The following is a 21,393-nucleotide window of genomic DNA, read 5'->3' on the forward strand; positions in this document are numbered from 1 at the left end:
GCCAACTCAAGCACTGCTTCAGTCCAGCCATATTACCAAAGCTGTTTGATTGCAAACACACACAATAAAGACATGCAAAGGTTAAGGAAAATCGTAATAAAGTAACAACATAGTTTTGTATAAACTCAAAGATTTCTGCTGCTTTCTTTGGAATTAGACATCCCGGGCCAGGGAAGCTACAAGGAGAAAAAATAGAAAAGTTGAATGTCTCTCTCTACTCCCTCTCTCCGCCATGATTACATCTAATATTAAACATTTGTAAGCCATTACTACAGGGTTGGTTAAGTAGCAGAAACATTTACGAAAAGGTACGTTTTTTCTCTCTGAGAGAATCTTTAAAATATGACTCTTAAAATTGCAACCATGCACAGCAAAACTCATCTAATTCTAATGGGAGGGGAGATGGAGGTCTGGATTATGGTCTCTTTTGAAGAGGGGATCCCCCGGTTCTCTGTGGATGGATGGACACACGGGCACACACACACACACAGAATGACTGAGGTCTCTGTTAAAAGGCTGACACGACCTCTGATGATGTTGTCTCAAAGCAACTTCAACAGACGCCAGAAGGAAATGAAAATAAAATTATTCTTTCTCCTTCTCTCTCAAACCTGGCTGCCATCTACTCTCTTTCTCTTCAGATGACTACAATCACTGTATTTGTCCAACCGTCTGTCTGACTGGAAATGTGTTAGCACTTTGTGCTCCTTACTGTCACTGGCAATAGATGTACTGTAGTTTCTGCCCCCACCCTCATTTTGGACTGATAAGGTGACATCATCACTAATGGCAGACAAAATAAAAGTGACCTCACTCTCCCCCTCCCTCTCTCTTTAGGGCTCAACTATGTAGTACCTTGGCCTACTCCACCCCACTATGAAGTAAGTGCATCTTGACTGAGGGGTAGGCATTATGCAGCACCCCTCTGTTACTCTAGAGACATTTACATTTTAGTAATTTAGGATACATTCTTATCCATAGCAACTTAGTGAGTGCGTCATTGTTTTTCTTTTCATACTGGTCCACCATGGGCTTCTAACCCACAACCTTGGCATTGCAAGCACCATGCTCCACCAACTGAGCCACACGGGACCAAAGAAAGAAAAGACAAAGGAATAACAAACACTTTTCTCTTCCCTCCATTCCAATGTAAGAGGGCTGTAGGGGAGGAGGAGCAGGGAGGCAGGAAGGAGGAGGTACACTGTGTCTGGGTGGTCCCTCGCTTGCATTTTCTCAATCTGTCAGCCTTCCAATGACAGTTGTGTTTCTGAGTGACAGGCTAACATGCCGGATGGTGTGAAAATGTCAGAAGATCAGCCGGTGTTATCCTTCTCCCTAGTGCCCACACTGCAGATCATTAGGGACATGGGGGTAAGAGGGGGTGGAGGGGGTTTAGGGTCAGGATGTGGGGATGAGCAGGAAGACAAAGGGAATGAAGATGGTTACAATGAGAGGGATAATGTTCCTGTGTTTGTTTGGTTTGTCTTAAGTGGTTACGGTTGATAGTTTAGATTTAATCTAATTTAACCTGGTAAAGTAACTGATAGAAAACAACATATAGTAAGTATCCTCTCTCTGTCCAGAAAATGTAGATAATGTTCAATGTAAGTCGTATGAGCCGGTTTCCCAGACACAGATTTAACCTAGTCCTGGACTAAAAAGCACTTTTCCATTCAGCATGTATTTTAGTGCAGGGCCAGGATTAATCTGTGTCCAGGAAAGCGGATCTAAATGTTCAGGATACACACATAGAACAAGAGAACTGCACCCACGTATTATTTGTGTTGGTACCTTAACCAGAATGTTTTTCTTTTGAGGTTTGTGTCACATAAACAACGTTTGAGAGTTATTACTTTGTAAAACAAGTGCGTCTCTGGTATAATTTGTCATGCCCTGCGCAGTAAACAAACGGAAAACCCGGCACGGTTCATTTTCCCAGCTGTTGCTTCTTAAGGTGGGGAAAGTGTGGGAGTTTGAAAAGCGAGAGTGTTTTGCCTTGTTGCTTCAGAGCAAATGGCTATTTAATTCTGTTCTATGTGAGACCTATGCCAGAGAGTAAGCTGAGGAAACATGTTCATTTGATGTTGTGTTATATTTGTACAGTTAATGTGCTCCCTTTCTTTTCTCTCTCTCTCTCTCTCCTTCCCTGCCTCCCTCTCTTGCTCTAAACTGGACCACAGAAACCTTCTCTCACTCTAAACTGGACCACAGAAACCTCCCTCTCTTGCTCTAAACTGGACCACAGAAACCTTCTCTCACTCTAAACTGGACCACAGAAACCTCCCTCTCTCGCTCTGAACTGGACCACAGAATCCTTCTCTCGCTCTAAACTGGACCATAGAAACTTCCTTCTCTCGCTCTGAACTGGACCACAGAAACTTCCCTCCCTCGCTCTAAACTGGACCACAGAAACATCACTCTCTTGCTCTGGACTGGACCACAGAAATGCACTCTCTGGCAGTAGGAGAAGAAGCCTCACAACGCTGTGGTTTCTCCAAGAGAATCTTGAGCAAGGACCAGAGGGAGAATGAGAGGAGAAGAAAGGAGAGAAGAAGAGAGTAGAAGAGAAAAAATACAAAATATAGAGGTCTATGCATAAGATCCAGCATCTGCAGTGCGGTCAGAAACATCCATTATGCTGAGCCTCTGAGCAGTTTTATATCCTAACAGATCATTGTGTGGATTCCTTTCCTGACTTAAAACCAGTCTCAGTAATGTCAGTAACATGGTGGTCCCCTGTGGCCTATCTCAACCAACACAGAACTGTTCTGTACTGCAATCCCTATTCCTGGAGAGACAGTATATCTCCTCGCAGTTCAACATGACACCAGTATGGAAAGGATGAGAATAAAAGCTCAACAATCCTGACAGCGTTTAGTTATCCAGCTCATCTGCCTAAGAGATGTGAAATCTATATCAACCACGTTTTAAACACACTGGCTATTTAGGGAAGACCTGTTAATGTCATCAGCCCTCGAAATGTTCCACAGGTTTCACAGTACAATAGTTGTACAGTGCAAATGGGTTTAAAATGGTCTAAACAGATTTGAGTCACATTTATAAGATGTAAAATTCATTTTCTGCAGATTATGTTTTAGTTTCATTTTCTAATTATAAATTCTTATAATACATGACATCATACAATTATTTGAGTGAAAAATACTTTATAGGGGACAATATGCAGTTCAAATCAAATGTTATTAGTCACATGTCCTGAATACAACAGAGAAATGCTTACTGGCAAGCCCCTAACCAACAATGCGGTTTAAAAAATACACATAACAATAAGAAATTAAAGTAACAAGTAATTAAAGAGTAGCAGTAAAATAACAATAACGAGACTATATACAGGGGGAACCGGTACAAAGTCAATGTGCGGGGGCACAGGTTAGTCGAGGGTGCTACAGTACATCCATTTTTGGGCTTATAAGTTAATATGTATCCATTGATTTTTGAAGAATATAACTTATAAATGCCTCATCAGCTTAGTTCAGCTGTTACACTCCATCAGAACCCAACATATAATCTAATAAAACATATATACAGTACCAGTCAAAAGTTTGGACTCACTGACTTCAATTGGCTCGACCAACCAGTGCTCCCGCACATTGGCTAACCGGGCTATCTGCATTGTGTCCCACCCGTCAACTCCTCTTTTACATTACTGCTACTCTCTTTTTATCATATATGTATAGTCACTTTAACCATATCTTCATGTACATACTACCTCAATCAGCCTGACTAACCGGTGTCTGTATGTAGCCTTGCAACTCTTATTTTCAAAATCTTTTTACTGTTGTTTTATTTCTTTACTTACCTACACACACACACACACACACACACACACACACACACACACACACACACACACACACACACACACTTTTTTTCTCCGCACTATTGGTTAGAGCCTGTTAGTAAACAATTCACTGTAAGGTCTACTACACCTGTTGTATTCGGCGTACGTGGCAAATAAACTTTGATTTGATTTGACACTGTCTGTGATTTATTTAGAATTCAAGGCACACTTAACCAGCATGGCTACCACAGCATTCTGCAGCGATACGCCATCCCATCTGATTTGCGCTTAGTGAGACTATCATTTGTTTTTCAACAGAACAATGACCCAACACACCTCCAGGCTGTGTAAGGGCTATTTGACCAAGAAGGAGAGTGATGGAATAGTGCATCAGATGACCTGGCCTCCACAATCACCCACCTCAACCCAATTGAGATGGTTTGGGATGAGTTGGACCGCAGAGTGAAGGAAAAGCAGCCAACAAGTGCTCAGCATATGTGGAAACTCCTTCAAGACTCCTTCAAGCGTTTCAAGTGAAGCTGGTTAAGAGAATGTCAAGAGTGTGCAAAGCTGTCATCAAGGCAAAGGGTGGCTACTTTAAAGAATCTCAAATCTAAAATAAATTTGATTTGTTTAACACTTTTTTAGTTAATACATGATTCCATATGTGTTATTTCATAGTTTTGATGTCTTCACTATTATTCTACAATGTAGAACAGTAAAAATAAAGAGAAAACATTGAATGAGTAGCTGTGCCCAAACTTTTGACTGGTACTGTATATACAGTATTTTCTGCACTTTCTTATATCTCCTAGATATAGGACAGACATTTAAGAATTATCAGACCTTTAAGAATTATCCCGCCTCTCAAAGCACTTCATGCTACGGGGTGATAGTCATTTAGTTAGGTTACCTTTAGTTTCTTTGGTACAGGAACAATGGTGGACATCTTGAAAAAGCTTATAAGCATCTTTTACTAAAATGTTTAGAAACTAAGTAACTGTAAAGAAACTCTTTATGGCCTCAAAAGATGCTTAAATGAAAATGTTGATATAATGGTATGTCAGTCCTTGCATCCATAATTCTATGAATTTGAGTGGTTGCATTTCTCCAGCTCCATCTCTCAGCTTTTTACCGAAACAGTGGCGGGATTTCCATTTGTTATTGTTTCAACTGCAGATTGCCGCTTTAATGGATAAAGAGAGAGAGGTTCAGAGAAAACCACAAGAAACATTGAGTTATACTTGATTTTATTGTACTCTGTGTTTTCTCCACTTCAGGACTTATTTAAGGCGTTTTAGAATGATGGCTTTGTCAGCTGATGGTGTTATTCTATGTCCCAAGGGACCGGTTCCTCCTGCAGAGTAATCTACGGACCGCTATAAAAACACAGTCGCCCTGCCAACCACAAAGAAAGTCATTTAGCCATCTAATAGCTCCAGACCAGAGCGGCTTAATGTAAGCCTTATTGTGATTACCTGACGTAATGACAGCCAATCTAAATACAACCTGGGAACCATTACCGGCACGGCCGAAATAGGGGAAGACGTTATGTGTCGCACTGTGTCAGAATCACAGGTCTGGGCCTCAACAATGCAGGTCCAGGACCAAACTGTCCATCCTACTATTCATCCCCCGATGGACCTCAAAGAGGAACCATTTAGAGTCGTTACATATCCCCGTCACAGCCTGTACCTTTGGGGGGTGGGGTTAAGGTGAACCCCTTCTATGCTACAGAGATGCCCAACAAATAAAGGCCAGGGTTTAGTGGATTTGAGTCGTCAACATGAATGACATTGACATACATGACAGGTATGGGTGGAATAAGTCTATTTGTGCTCCCCAAAGCAATTTTCTTTTCCCCATGTCGAGAGAGAGAGAGAGAGAGAGAGAGAGAGAGAGAGAGATCGCCTGATTTTGCTGCTTCTCAACAATTAACTAAATTTGAGACAATTTAGACACAGGACTCAGGAGACGGGATAATGACAAAAGGTGACGTCAATCCATAACCAGTAAATGAGGTTGGAAGAGGACAAGTTTCTCCATTTCTCTTATGCTATACATCAATCTCTTCTCTTCCTAGAGCTGGAAGTTCTGGAACTGTATTGTCCCTCACTAGCTGGAAGTTCTGGAACTGTATTTTCCCTCACTAGCAGGAAGTTCTGGAACTGTATTTTCCCTCACTAGCAGGAAGTTCTGGAACTGTATTTTCCCTCACTAGCAGGAAGTTCTGGAACTGTATTTTCCCTCACTAGCAGGAAGTTCTGGAACTGTATTTTCCCTCACTAGCAGGAAGTTCTGGAACTGTATTTTCCCTCACTAGCAGGAAGTTCTGGAACTGTATTTTCCCTCACTAGCAGGAAGTTCTGGAACTGTATTTTCCCTCACTAGCTGGAAGTTCTGGAACTGTATTGTCCCTCACTAGCTAGAAGTTCTGGAACTGTATTTTTCCTCACTAGCAAGAAGTTCTGGAACTGTATTGTCCCTCACTAGCTGGAAGTTCTGGAACTGTATTGTCCCTCACTAGCTAGAAGTTCTGGAACTGTATTGTCCCTCACTAGCTGGAAGTTCTGGAACTGTATTTTCCCTCACTAGCTGGAAGTTCTGGAACTGTATTGTCCCTCACTAGCTAGAAGTTCTGGAACTGTATTTTTCCTCACTAGCAAGAAGTTCTGGAACTGTATTGTCCCTCACTAGCTGGAAGTTCTGGAACTGTATTGTCCCTCACTAGCTGGAAGTTCTGGAACTGTATTGTCCCTCACGAGAAGTCTCTCTCTTGCTTAGCTTTCTGTCATCTGGCTAGAAGATCATCTTAAGATCATCTTACACATCATTCAGTATAATGGTGACTGATTATCAAGTACATTTCACTGCAGAGAACAGGAAGAGTAGATTCAATTGGTCTTCTATTCCTCTTCAGGATCAGGACTGTCCCCCAAATGGCACCCTATTCCCTATGTGGTGCACTACTTTAGACCAGGGCCCATAAGGTGTCATTTGGGACGCAACCCAGGAATGTCTTTGGAAAGACTTCACCTTTTGGAAATACTCCCTCTCCCACTTCTCCCATATTGACTCTGGACAGAACCCATTCTGATCCATCCTGCACTTCTTGGCTTGTTTGATGACAGAGGATAGAATAACTTGCCATGTTCATATCCAGAACAGTGTCTCCGCTAAGAGGCCATCACCATTAATATCACTCCACCCACTCATTCCAGTCTCCCCTTGCTCAGTGAAGGGCTGGCTAGTTCTGGCTACCTCAATGCTTTCTCACACACTGTCTGCTGAGGGGTTATGGTCTAGGTCTACCAGAGTTAGTTCTCATCAGTTCAACTAGACAGACACCCCTGGCCTGGTATGTGTGGTGGGAAGTAGAGAGAAGATGAAAGAGAACAAACATTTAGAAGAATAGGAGAGGGGGATGAGAGCAGAGAGATTATGGTAAGGGGGGGAAATGTCTGTCTGATACCTCCCAGCCCAGAAGTCAATGTACTCTTCTTCAGAGAGGCCCTAAGAGGCTTAGACCCACCTGATGCCAGGAGCTGTTTGTTTAACCTCTGCGTGGCTGCAGCACTAAACTTAAGCACAGTAATGTTTTACATCTACACATGCAGCATCATTAAGCTACTCCGGCGTTTCCATAGTTGGATTGCCCCCAAACCAGGCCCTCTGGCATCAAAATTGGCTGTGTATGTCCCCAAGCTGGTTGACTGATCTCACCACCATAATCACATCCTAGCACTGATCTCTCAGCTGATTGGCTAGATCAGGCATGCTGGGAGAGATTGACATTGGTCACTGACTTCAGGTCTGTCTTAAATGTAGAATTCTACGGACAACAAAACTGACTGTTCATACTGCTTTTGTGTCTTCCCTAAGAAATTCTAATAAATGTATTTTGAAATATATATTTATTTAACATCTCCCAAATAAAAACACATGAGTGCGACAATATTATTTTGTAAGGAAGTTTTATTCATGGTGAATGGCAGTGTTACATTTTAAGCTTTTGTTTGGATGGCTTTATGGTACAAGTGAGGTGAGGTTGTTCTTCAGTGCCACAAGTGGAACAGTTGATAGGACAGAGTTACCTGGAAGGGTGTGACAGGGCCTGATCAGGGCCAGCAGTCTACGTGATCAAAGTGGGGGGGCAGGGCCAGCAGTCTACGTGATCACAGTGGGGGGGCAGGGCCAGCAGTCTACGTGATCACAGTGGGGGGGCAGGGCCAGCAGTCTACGTGATCACAGTGGGGGGCAGGGCCAGCAGTCTACGTGATCACAGTGGGGGGCAGGGCCAGCAGTCTACGTGATCACAGTGGGGGGCAGGGCCAGCAGTCTACGTGATCACAGTGGGGGGCAGGGCCAGCAGTCTACGTGATCACAGTGGGGGGCAGGGCCAGCAGTCTACGTGATCACAGTGGGCCCGGTGCGGCCGGTCTTCTCATGGAGCCCAGAGATCTTCAGCGCAATCTCCACCAGAGGTTTCAGCATGACCTGAGGAAGCCAAACAGTCAACATTACACTCCAGTCTCACTCGGTCATAGCCTCTTCCTATAACCCCACTAACGTATATGCTATAGTTACAGACTGAACACATAAGTCCAACTAGCCCTGGAACAAGCCAAGCTGAGCCGCTACCATAATGCTTTCACCTATCCAATCCTTTTAGATTTGTAAGCAATAGAAATGGTCCTAAATTAATCTGTGCCATAGAAGGCCTCTTTATCCAAAATGATTTTTTTCCCACCATTCTTTGTCTTTCTCACTCCATCAGTCTGTCCCTCCTGCCCAGACCACTCAGAATGATTTTATGAAGTGTCAACTCTGTGCTTTTCGACCTTATTTTTTCCCATGGCCTGATATCAACCATGACTCAACTCTTAGCCAAACATTCCTTCTCCTTCAAGTCAACTAAGAATTCATAAAGGCACTATTGTTGGACCCGACGACCCAAAACAAGCTAGCTGCCAGGCTTGTGTGTGTGTGTGTGTGGTGGGTGTAGAAATACTTCATCTTACATTGAATCATCATGACAAGTACAAGAGCTCCCCCACTGTGCCTCTAAAATGATCCTGTCACATCCAATCAGAGAAGAGCCCTGCTGCTCCTCAGCCCCCAGGTCTCACCTGTGCGTCGCCGTAGATTTTGGCGGGGTCCTTCTCATAGCTGTCTATGTAGAGCCTGACGGTCGCACCAGCGCTGCCTGTCCCACTGAGACGAAAGATGATCCTGGAGCCGTCGGAGAAGACAATCCTCAGACCCTGAGCGACACAGAGAGAGAGAGATAACTAAGGAGGAACTCAATATACTGGGAATATGGAGCAGAACTACTAATTATATGTGCCTCTAGTGATGCTTCAAGTCTATATTTGCAGGAAATGTGCTGGTCATCTATCAACATTCTATGAACTATTAATATCACAATAATATTGTCATAACTATCCATCACTCTATCATGAACATGTACTGACAGAATTGTATCCACCACACCCATGTCCCATGCTGGGATGCCTCTCTCTAGATGCCTTTTTGGCCCCGTCTCTCACCTGGTTCTTGGAGACGCTGCCGTCCACAGGGTCGGTGTAGGCAAAATTGTCAGAGACAGCCACCTCATAGCTCTTGTCTCCCGATGAAAACTTCTGGCCCACAAAGGACTTGTCAAACATCTTAGCCTCAAGCTCCTTTATCATGGTGTTGGCTTTGTCTGAGTCCACTTCTTCATAATCATACCTGTTGTAGACAGGGGGTTAGGGTTACACCTGGTGTAGACGGGGCGGGGGTTAGGGTTACACCTGGTGTAGACGGGGCGGGGGTTAGGGTTACACCTGGTGTAGACGGGGCGGGGGTTAGGGTTACACCTGGTGTAGACGGGGCGGGGGTTAGGGTTACACCTGATGTAGACGGGACGGGGGTTAGGGTTACACCTGGTGTAGACGGGGGTTAGGGTTACACCTGGTGTAGACGGGGCGGGGGTTAGGGTTACACCTGGTGTAGACGGGACGGGGGTTAGGGTTACACCTTTTGTAGACGGGACGGGGGTTAGGGTTACACCTGGTGTAGACGGGCGGGGGAGTTACACCTGGTGTAGACGGGCGGGGGAGTTACACCTGGTGTAGACGGGCGGGGGAGTTACACCTGGTGTAGACGGGCGGGGGAGTTACACCTGGTGTAGACGGGCGGGGGAGTTACACCTGGTGTAGACGGGCGGGGGAGTTACACCTGGTGTAGACGGGCGGGGGAGTTACACCTGGTGTAGACGGGCGGGGGAGTTACACAATTACAGTAATCGGAATGGCCGATTAATTAGGGCTGATTTCAAGTTCTCATAACAATCGTAAAAAAAATCTGTATTTTTGGACACCGATTTTTGCCAATATTTTTTTTACACCTTTATTTAACTAGGCAAGTTAGTTAAGAACACATTCTTATTTTCAATGACGGCCTAGGAACGGTGGGTTCCAATGTCAGCTCGGGGGATCCAATTTTGCAACCTTACAGTTAACTAGTCCACGCTATAACGACCTGCCTCTCTCTCGTTGCACTCCACAAGGAGACTGCCTGTTACGCGAATGAAGTAAGCCAAGGGAAGTTGCTAGCTAGCATTAAACTTGTCTTATAAAAAACAATCATAATCATTAGTTAACTACACATGGTTGATATTACTAGATATTATCTAGCTTGTCCTGCGTTGCATATAATGTGACTGAGCATACAAGCATACAAGTATCTAAGTATCTGACTGAGCGGTGGTAGGCAGAAGCAGGCGAGTAAACATTCGTTCAAACAGCATTTGTGAGTTTTGCCAGCAGCTCTTCGTTGTGCGTCAAGCATTGCGCTGTTTATGACTTCAAGCCTATCAACTCCCGAGATGAGGCTGGTGTAACCGAAGTGAAAAGGCTAGCTAGTTAGCTCGCGCTAATAGCGTTTCAAACATCACTCGCTCTGAGCCTGTGGTTGTTCCCCTTGCTCTGCATGGGTAACGCTGCCTCGAGGGTGGCTGTTGTCGTTGTGTTCCTGGTTTGAGCCCAGGGAGGAGCGAGGAGAGGAACAGAAGCTATACTGTTACACTGGCAATACTAAAGTGCCTATAAGAACATCCAATTGTCAAAGGTTAATGAAATACAAATGGTGTAGAGGGAAATAGTCCTATAATAACTACAACCTAAAACTTCTTAACTGAGAATATTGAAGACTCATGTTAAAAGGAACCACCAGCTTTCATATGTTCTCATGTTATGGGCAAGGAACTTAAACGTTAGCATTCTTACATAGCACATATTGCACTTTTACTTTCTTCTCCAACACTTTGTTTTTGCATTATTTAAACCAAATTGAACATGTTTCATTATTTATTTGAGGCTAAATTGATTTTATTGATGTATTATAAGTTAAAATAAGTGGTCATTCAGTAGTTGTAGTAATTGTCATTATTACAAATAAAAAATAAAATAAAAATTGGCTGATTAGTCAGTATCGGCTTTTTGGTTGAAAAATCATAATCGGTCGACCTCTAGTACAGGTGCATCAAAGCTGGGACCGACAGACTGAAAAACAGCTTCTATCTCAAGGCCATCAGACTGTTAAACAGCCATCACTAACATTGAGTGGCTGCTGCCAACATACTGACTCAATCTCTAGCCACTTTAATAATTGGATGCAATACATTTATCACTAGTCACTTCAGCTATGCCACTTTATATGTTTACATACCCTACATTACTCATCTCATATGTATATACTGTACTCTATACCATCTACTGCATCCTACCTATGCCGTTTGGCCATCGCTCATCCATATATTTATATGTACATATTCTTAATCATTCCTTTACTCTTGTGTATAAGGTAGTTGTTGTGAAATTGTTAGATTACTTGTTAGATATTACTGCACGGCCCGAACTAGAAGCACAAGCATTTCGCTACACATGAATATCTGCTAACCATGTGTATGTGACCAATCTGCTTTGATTTGACTGCACCACCTGAGGGCAGCAGAGTTCAACCACTAACCTGGTGAAGAAGTTCCTGCCAAATTTGTTCCAGTGGTCTTTCATGATCTCTTCCACACTCTGCTTCCTGTGGGCTAGGATGGACATCCAGGCCAGCACCGCCCACAAGCCGTCCTTCTCACGGATGTGATCAGAGCCTTTGGTAAACAATGAAGAGAGGAGGGGAAGATATGTACAAACACGTCTTACCACAATGCCTTGCCCGACTGGAACGATGTAACACTTTATCAAACTACTACAGCTGATATAATGCATACAAAGCTACATTATGCTGTACAACTAGAATGCTGGTCTTTGGAAAAGAGAGCAATGCTCACTATGTAGGCTGGTAAGCTTAACAAAAATCATGCCATGTGGCTGGAGGCTGTTAATAACAAAGTTCATAACACAACTGACAATGTAAACAAATGTGTGTGTTATTTTAGTGAGTGTCTACCGTCTTTTGTTCTGCCATGGCCCTGGTCAGCTAACGTTAAGATCCCAGTCCTCCTAACTCCTAACTCACCAGTGCCGAAGCTCTCCTCTCCGCACAGAGACAGCTTGCCAGCGTCCATCAGGTTGCCAAAGAACTTCCAGCCAGTAGGAGTCTCATACAGATTCATTTTCAAGGCTTTAGCCACACTGAGGCACAGCGATAGGATATTCAAATCAACTATTTAGCTAACTCCGCCAGTTAAACATTAATGAGGAAACTGAAATGCTGATTAATGTGCACTGTCCCAGTAAAATAAATGTCATAAACAAACAAAATTAAAAGGTACAATCAAGAAGATGCTAGGAATGGACTGCGTGGAGTGGACGTTAGGCTCACTTGTCCAGAGCTCCGCTGGTGGGCATGCTGCGGGCCAGACCTTTGACCCCAGTCTTCTGGAAGTAGGGGATGCAAGTGATGTTGGCTGCAATGATGGCCACAGAGTCAGAAGGGTTGACAAAGAAGCCATGCTTTCCAAGGACCATGTTACGATCCTGAGGAGAGGGTAGGAATAGAGAGCAGAGGGTAGGAGAACAGAGGAGAGTTCAGCATCTGAACAGACTGCAGGAGATATAAAGAGGTTTGGATTGTGGGATGATTCAAGGACTGGTACTATGGACACGGGTCATGCATGGAATAGCCTCGATTCCAAGCTGCCTTCAGCCGAGTGATGAACGAGACCTGGAGCCTATATTTGAACTATGCAAGGATGAGATGGGGCTGAAATCTTCAACTGGTTCCCCCGACTGTCAACTTACACCGTCACCATCAAAGGCGGCTCCGAGGTCGTAATCTCCTCCCTTCATGGCGTTGACCAGGTCAGAGGCGTAGGTCAGATTGGGGTCAGGGTGATGACCACCAAAGTCCTCCTTGGGGACACAGTTGAAGGCACCGTCAGCGGCAGCGCCCAACTCCTCACAGACAATCTTCTTCACGTAGGGTCCAACTACTGAAGTGGGTAAAGGTTATCATGAAGGGAGGTGTGGCTGTACAGTGCATTGCGTGGCTGTACAGTGCATTGTGTCTCTGGTGGGAATCTATCTGAACGGAAAACAGCATTGTTGAGAAATCAGACTATTGGACAATAAGTCACGCAGTACTGAAGATACAAACATTACTGAGAGCAGGAATCGAATTCATTACATTTTAGTCAATTAGCAGACGCTCTTATACAGAGTGACTTACAGGAACAATTAGGGTTAAGTGCCTTGCTCAAGGGAACAGACAAATTGTTCACCTAGTCGGCTCTGGGATTCGATTACTGGCCCAACGCTCGTAATCGTCAGGCTACCTACCACCATCTCTAAATATTTAGACAAGGCATTACAAGCACACAGATCTTTGTCAATAGAGGGACTGTGGTATCATACAGCAGTCAGCTGAGCGGATCAGTGATCTACAGTATATGTAGAGTACCTCCGTGCATGGCATCCAGACGGACTTTAATGTGATTGGCTCCAGACACAAGCTGTTTTAGGGCATTGAAGTCGAAGATTCCCCTCAGCATCTCAGCGTAGGACTCCACAGAGTCCACGATCTCCACTGTAGAGGACAAACAGCAGTTAGGATAGATTAGATGTACTAACTATAATAAACTGGGTGGTTCGAGCTCTGAATGTTGATTGTCCGAAAGCCGTGGTATATCAGACCGTACACCAGGTGTATGACAAAACATTGGTAACCAGTTTATAATAGCAAGAGGGCACCTCGGGGGTTTGTGGTATATGGCTAATATACCATTGCTAAGGGCTGTATACAGGCACTACGCATTGCACCTAAGAACAGCCCTTAGCTGTGGTATATTGGCCATATACCACACCCCGTTGTGCCTTATTGCTTATGTAGCCTGTTTATAGACTTAGGAGAAGACATAACTAGAAGACATACACATACTTTACTGATTGTAATAATACACCTGAACTTGCGTGCCTTGCCCAAGGATTTATACCAGTGAGCTTCTCCCAGGTTTGGTCTCCAAGCTAACCCATCCCTGTCAGTTGAGAAGAATTCCTGCCCATCCTGCTGTACCTGTCATGGGCTTGAATGTGTCCACCTCAAAGGTCTGCTTGCAGATCTTGGAGATGTCAACCTTGAGGTCGGGGCAGATGTGGTACTCTGTTAGGCTCTTGCTGATCTGGAATATTTTGTCCGTGATTCCCTCGGGCGCAGGACCTGGAGACAGACACATACAGTATGGAGAGGAGGATAAAGAAGAGGCTAGAGAAATATTATGTAAAACAGCCACGCTCCATCACTAGGAATCCTAAACCTTGTCATAAAATTGCTGATTGGATTGTGTGCTTATTCTATCCTGAAACGTCCTCCAACTTCGTTACAAAGGCAGGCTAAGTAAAGTTTAAATGTTACCCCATGTCTCACTGGCCTTTCTCCCCCTATGGCTTTCCCCTTCCTTGCCTCCCTCCTCTTCCTCATGTCTCACTGGCCTTTCTCCCCCTATGGCTTTCCCCTTCCTTGCCTCCCTCCTCTTCCCCATGTCTCACTGGCCTTTCTCCCCCTATGGCTTTCCCCTTTTTCCCCCTTCCTTGCCTCCCTCCTCTTCCCCATGTCTCTCTCTCCTGTCACTATTTCCAGTCTTTCTCCTCCCTTCTCCGTTTATCCCCTTCCTGTCTTTAACCTCTCCAATTAATCTCTCTCCCTCTCCTCTCCCTCCATCCCATCTCACCTCCGGAGGCGATGTTGTACTTGATGCCAAAGTCTCCTTTAGGGCCACCGGGGTTGTGGCTGGCTGTGAGGATGATTCCTCCCACGGCTTTGAGCTTGCGGATCACACAGGACACAGCGGGGGTGGACATGATGCCATTCTGACCAATAACCAGGTGGCCTATCTGCATGGAGACAGGAGAGAGAGGGAGGAAGGTATGGAGAGAACAATGGGTAAATTATCATTCTCCGATGTCATGTTTTATATATTAAACTGTAAGTCATATATTACATTGACCTATCCAGTCGACACAGGTAAGGATGAAAATAGAAGAGGAGTGCACAGATTCAACACAATTCGCCATTGCTGAGGTCAGGCTGCTATGTGGGCGCTAAACAAGCAGCTGAGTGACATGGGAGAGTATGGAAAGTAACCCATGTCTAGGGCAGGGTTTTCTGAAACCCCCCAGGTGCATGTTTTGTTTTTTTGCCCTAGCACTAAGCAGCTGATTCAAATAACTAACTCATCATCAAGCTTGGATTATTTGAATCAGTTGTGTAGTGCTAGGGCAAAAACTAAAACATGCACCCAACAGGGGCCCCAGGACCAAGTTTGGGAAACCCTGGTATAGGGGGGGTTGGGGGGTTATTCTGACCTCTACCCAATTGAGATGGTTTGGGATGAGTTGGACCACAGAGTGATGGAAAAGCAGCCAACAAGTGCACAGCATATGTGGGAACTCCCTGGAAAAGCATTCAAATCAAATCAAATTTTATTTGTCACATACACATGGTTAGCAGATGTTAATGCGAGTGTAGCGAAGTGTAGCAGGTGAAGCTAGTTGAGAGAATGCCAAGAGTATATAAATATGTCATTAAGGCAAAGGGTGGCTACTTCGAATAATCTCATAAAATATATTTTGATTTGTTTAACACTTTTCTGGTTACTATATGATGCCATGTGTTATTTCATAGTTGATGTCTTCACTATTATTCTACAATGTAGAAAATAGTTTTAAAAAAAAGAAAAGATTAAAGCCCTTAAAGGAGTAGGCGTGTCCAAACTTTTGACTGGTACTGTAGGTCGCAAATAAAATAAGCAATATGTTATACATCATGAATAAGATGAGAATAAGAAGAGTTCTGATGATCATGTTCCTTTTGTGCAGGATTATATGGGACAGATCATAGTGGAGCTATATGGTGTGATAATGACGTTGGTCTGTCTGAACATTGTGTTCAGCCAGGAGGTCAGTGTCGCTAGTGCTCATGTTGTGCCTGGGCTCCGTGACAGCATACCACCACACCGACCTTTCCTCTAAAGTTGCAGAGGGAATGAACAGAACCCAGCTCTGCCACTGACAGTCTCCTTATGAAACAAGCCCTCAATGCTGCACTTTTTCCAATTACTACAACCTTGCAGAGAACCGTTGTCTTTGTTTGTGTACTAAACATGCATGGCAAGGAAGAGTGTCCACTGACTGTTTAGGCTACATAATGGGAAAGGAATGGTGGTGTTTTTCATCAACGTGGGAAAGGGCACCATGCCATCTTCCCTATGTGCATTTCATCAAAAGATCAGCAAGGTCAGTAAGCACAACTTTTATTTGGAAACTATCAGACCAGGGTTGAAATAACCCAAGGTAACAGGGCTTAAAAGAAACGCCAGAGCGGAGTTCCCACATCCGGTTTTCAGCGAGAAGGGTGCAATTGTGGCCCGCAATTCAGGGTGCTCCTGCATATGGGCCTTCCTGCAGCTACCCCTCATTATACGTCTATTGGTCCATTGTTAAGCTAGGACTCGTCTTTTCAGCTTCTAGTCATGAAATCTATGCAGCCTACACAATCACTTTTTATAGCTACTGTTTACAGGCCTCCTGGGCCATATACAGCGTTCCTCATTGAGTTCCCCGAATTCCTATCGGACCTTGTAGTCACAGCAGATAATATTCTAATCTTTGGTGACTTTAATATTCACATGGAAAAGTCCACAGACCCACTCCAAAAGGCTTTCGGAGCCATCATCGACTCAGTGGGTTTTGTCCAACATGTCCGTGTACCTTTTCACTGTCACAGTCATACTCTGGACCTAGTTTTGTCCCATGGAATAAATATTGTGGATCTTAATGTTTTTCCTCATAATCCTGGACTATCGGACCACCATTTTATTACGTTTGCAATTGCAACAAATAATCTGCTCAGACCCCAACCAAGGAACATCAAAAGTCGTGCTATAAATTCACAGACAACACAAAGATTCCTTGATGTCCTTCCAGATTCCCTCTGTCTACCCATGGACGCCAGAGGACAAAAATCAGTTAACCACCTAACTGAGGAACTCAATTTAACCTTGCACAATACCCTAGATGCAGTTGCACCCCTAAAAACGAAAAACATTTCTCATAAGAAACTAGCTCCCTGGTACACAGAAAATACCCGAGCTCTGAAGCAAGCTTCCAGAAAATTGGAACGGAAATGGCGCCACACAAAACTGGAAGTCTTCCGACTAGCTTGGAAAGACAGTACCGTGCAGTACCGAAGAGCCCTTACTGCAGCTCGATCATCCTATTTTTCTAACTTACTTGAGGAAAATAAGAACAATCCAAAATTCCTTTTTGATACTGTCGCAAAGCTAACTAAAAAGCAGCATTCTCCAAGAGAGGATGGCTTTCACTTTAGCAGTGATAAATTCATTAACTTCTTTGAGGAAAAGATCATGATTATTAGAAAGCAAATTACGGACTCCTCTTTAAATCTGCGTATTTCTTCAAAGCTCAGTTGTCCTGAGTCTGCACAACTCTGTCAGGACATAGGATCAAGAGAGACGCTCAAGTGTTTAAGTACTATATCTCTTGACACAATGATGAAAATAATCATGGCCTCTAAACCTTCAAGCTGCATACTGGACCCTATTCCAACTAAACTACTGAAAGAGCTGCTTCCTGTGCTTGGCCCTCCTATGTTGAACATAATAAACAGCTCTCTATCCACCGGATGTGTACCAAACTCACTAAAAGTGGCAGTAATAAAGCCTCTCTTGAAAAAGCCTTGACCCAGAAAATATAAAAAACTATCGGCCTATATCGAATCTTCCATTCCTCTCAAAAATTTTAGAAAAGGCTGTTGCGCAGCAACTCACTGCCTTCCTGAAGAAAAACAATGTATACGAAATGCTTCAGTCTGGTTTTAGACCCCATCATAGCACTGAGACTGCACTTGTGAAGGTGGTAAATTACCTTTTAATGGCATCAGACCGAGGCTCTGCATCTGTCCTCGTGCTCCTAGACCTTAGTGCTGCTTTTGATACCATCGATAACCACATTCTTTTGGAGAGATTGGAAACCCAAATTGGTCTACACGGACAAGTTCTGGCCTGGTTAAGATCTTATTTGTCGGAAAGATATCAGTTTGGTTTGTCCTCTGACAAATCAACTGTAAATTTCGGTGTTCCTCAAGGTTCCGTTTTAGGACCACTATATATTTTACCTCTTGGGGATGTCATTCGAAAACATAATGTTAACTTTCACTGCTATGCGGATGACACACAGCTGTACATTTCAATGAAACGTGGTGAAGCCCCAAAATTGCCCTCGCTAGAAGCATGTGTTTCAGACATAAGGAAGTGGATGGCTGCAAACTTTCTACTTTTAAACTTGGACAAAACAGAGATGCTTGTTCTAGGTCCCAAAAAACAAAGAGATCTTCTGTTGAATCTGACAATTAATCTTAATGGTTGTACAGTCGTCTCAAATAAAACTGTGAAGGACCTCGGCGTTACTCTGGACCCTGATCTCTCTTTTGAAGAACACATCAAGACCATTTCAAGGACAGCTTTTTTCCATCTACGTAACATTGCAAAAATCAGAAACTTTCTATCCAAAAATGATGCAGAAAAATATATCCATGCTTTTGTCACTTCTAGGTTAGACTACTGCAATGCTCTACTTTCCGGCTACCCGGATAAAGCACTAAATAAACTTCAGTTAGTGCTAAATACGGCTGCTAGAATCCTGACTAGAACCAAAAAATGTGATCATATTACTGCAGTGCTAGCCTCCCTACACTGGCTTCCTGTCAAAGCAAGGGCTGATTTCAAGATTTTACTGCTAACCTACAAAGCATTACATGGGCTTGCTCTTACCTATCTCTCCGATTTGGTCCTGCCGTACACACCTACACGTACGCTACGGTCACAAGACGCAGGCCTCTTAATTGTCCCTAGAATTTCTAAGCAAACAGCTGGAGGCAGGGCTTTCTCCTATAGAGCTCAATTTTTATGGTACGGTCTGCCTACCCATGTCAGAGACGCAGACTCGGTCTCAACCTTTAAGTCTTTACTGAAGACTCATCTCTTCAGTGGGTCATATGATTGAGTGTAGTCTGGCCCGGGAGTGGGAAGGTGAACGGAAAGGCTCTGGAGCAACGAACCGCCGTTGCTGTCTCTGCCTGGCCTGTTCCCCTCTTTCCACTGGGATTCTCTGCCTCTAACCCTATTACAGGGGCTGAGTCACTGGCTTACTGGGGCTCTCTCATACCATCCCTGGGAGGGGTGCGTCACCTGAGTGGGTTGAGTCACTGATGTGATCATCCTGTCTGGGTTGCCCCCCTTGGGTTGTGCCGTGGCGGAGATCTTTGTGGGCTATACTCAGCCTTGTCTCAGGATGGTAAGTTGATGGTTGAAGATATCCCTCTAGTGGTGTGGGGGCTGTGCTTTGGCAAAGTGGGTGGGGTTATATCCTTCATGTTTGGCCCTGTCCGGGGTGTCCTCGGATGGGGCCACAGTGTCTCCTGACCCCTCCTGTCTCAGCCTCCAGTATTTATGCTGCAGTAGTGTGTGTGTCGGGGGACTAGGGTCAGTTTGTTATATCTGGAGTACTTCTCCTGTCCTATTCGGTGTCCTGTGTGAATTTAAGTGTGCTCTCTCTAATTCTCTCTTTCTTTCTCTCGGAGGACCTGAGCCCTAGGACCATGCCTCAGGACTACCTGACATGATGACTCCTTGCCTTCCCCAGTCCACCTGGCCGTGCTGCTGCTCCAGTTTAAACTGTTCTGCCTTATTATTATTGGACCATGCTGGTCATTTATGAACATCTTGGCCATGTTCTGTTATTATCTCCACCCAGCACAGCCAGAAGAGGACTGGCCACCCCACATAGCCTGGTTCTAGGGAGTTTTTCCTAGCAACCGTGCTTCTATACCTGCATTGCTTGCTGTTTGGGGTTTTAGGCTGGGTTTCTGTACAGCACTTTGAGATATCAGCTGATGTACGAAGGGCTATATAAATACATTTGATTTTGATTTGACTCCGGTACACAGACAGGAGGCAGGGAGGGCTCCAGTAAATTAGATGGAAGTAATGCACCATAACTTTGAATGCCAACTGCTGATAAACCCCACAGAAGAAGAGGCGGGGGTGACAACGGAAGCTAGCAAGGACAACGGTATTCTTCACCCACAGCCTGTCGGACAATGCATTCCCACAGTTCTGTTAACGAAGGCCAGGCCAGGCCAGGCCAGCCCCCGGCCAGCCCCCCCCCCCCGAATTGCTGGAAATGTGTTTTGAATCTGCTAAATGTTCTCTCAGCCTCATGGCAAACTGTGAATAAAAACATGAGATCAGCTATAAAACAGCAAAACAAATGCACTACACCATGAAAAAAAAGTGTGAAATTGTAGGAAATGAGCATTAAAATGGCGAAACTCTCAGCCTCATGACAAAATGTGTAGAATAACATTATAAAACTGCACATTTCTCTCTGCACCATGGCAAAAAATGTGTTGAAATGCAGTAAGTTAGCTAATTTCGTAGTTTTTTTTTGTATCCTACAAAATTATTTAGGGTGGTGGGGCCCCAACTGTGGTAGTCCGACAATGGCAATAAGTTAAATTTTATTTTATTATAAAATGGAATTGCCATCTGTATCCAAAATAAAATAACATATCGGCATTGGCAACAATGTATCCGCCAAACTTCAAAACTGATGAAGCGCTACAATGTACCACTGATTGGAGCGGTCACTGTCAACACTGGGAGCTGTCAAAGACGCTAGGCTAGCTGCTAATGGTATACGTGTTTGGGGGTGAGGCCATGGTATTATTACTGACCCCATTAGCAGCGGCGATCTGGATGATCAACTTAATGGCATCTTTCATGAAAAACCTTCCATCGCCTCCCACTACGAGCAGTCCAGCCTGACGCTCCGCTGGTTCGATGCAAGAGATAATGCTTTGAATGAAGTTCTCCGCATAGTGCTCATTCGTTTGAAAGACTGTCACTCTTTTCCTCAGTCCACTCGTGCCAGGCTTCTGGTCGGGATAAGCCTTGGTTTTGACTACTGTGATTTTCGTCATTTTCCACAAAAGGTTGACAGCCCGTGTGATCCGCGTATTCGGTTGAGGCGAATGCACCGCATAGCTGCCACACGTACACACTCGAAGATCCCCCTTGG

General features: G+C 44.3%; 1 protein-coding gene across 1 annotated transcript; it reads right to left on the reverse strand.

Annotated features, from left to right (window-relative positions):
• Positions 1-7,756: 7,756 nt before the first annotated feature.
• Positions 7,757-21,393, reverse strand: LOC139409479 (phosphoglucomutase 1). Its single transcript, XM_071154674.1, has 11 exons — positions 21,050-21,393; positions 14,967-15,129; positions 14,312-14,455; positions 13,700-13,825; positions 13,042-13,232; positions 12,623-12,777; positions 12,317-12,432; positions 11,813-11,948; positions 9,349-9,532; positions 8,929-9,063; positions 7,757-8,296 (listed from the first exon to the last, which is right to left on the reverse strand). Exons 1-11 carry the CDS (start codon positions 21,293-21,295, stop codon positions 8,207-8,209), a joined length of 1,686 nt encoding a protein of 561 aa, XP_071010775.1. The 5' UTR covers positions 21,296-21,393; the 3' UTR covers positions 7,757-8,206.

This window comes from Oncorhynchus clarkii, chromosome 5, assembly GCF_045791955.1.
Source record: "Oncorhynchus clarkii lewisi isolate Uvic-CL-2024 chromosome 5, UVic_Ocla_1.0, whole genome shotgun sequence".
In the NCBI taxonomy this organism is placed as follows: Eukaryota; Metazoa; Chordata; class Actinopteri; order Salmoniformes; family Salmonidae; genus Oncorhynchus; species Oncorhynchus clarkii.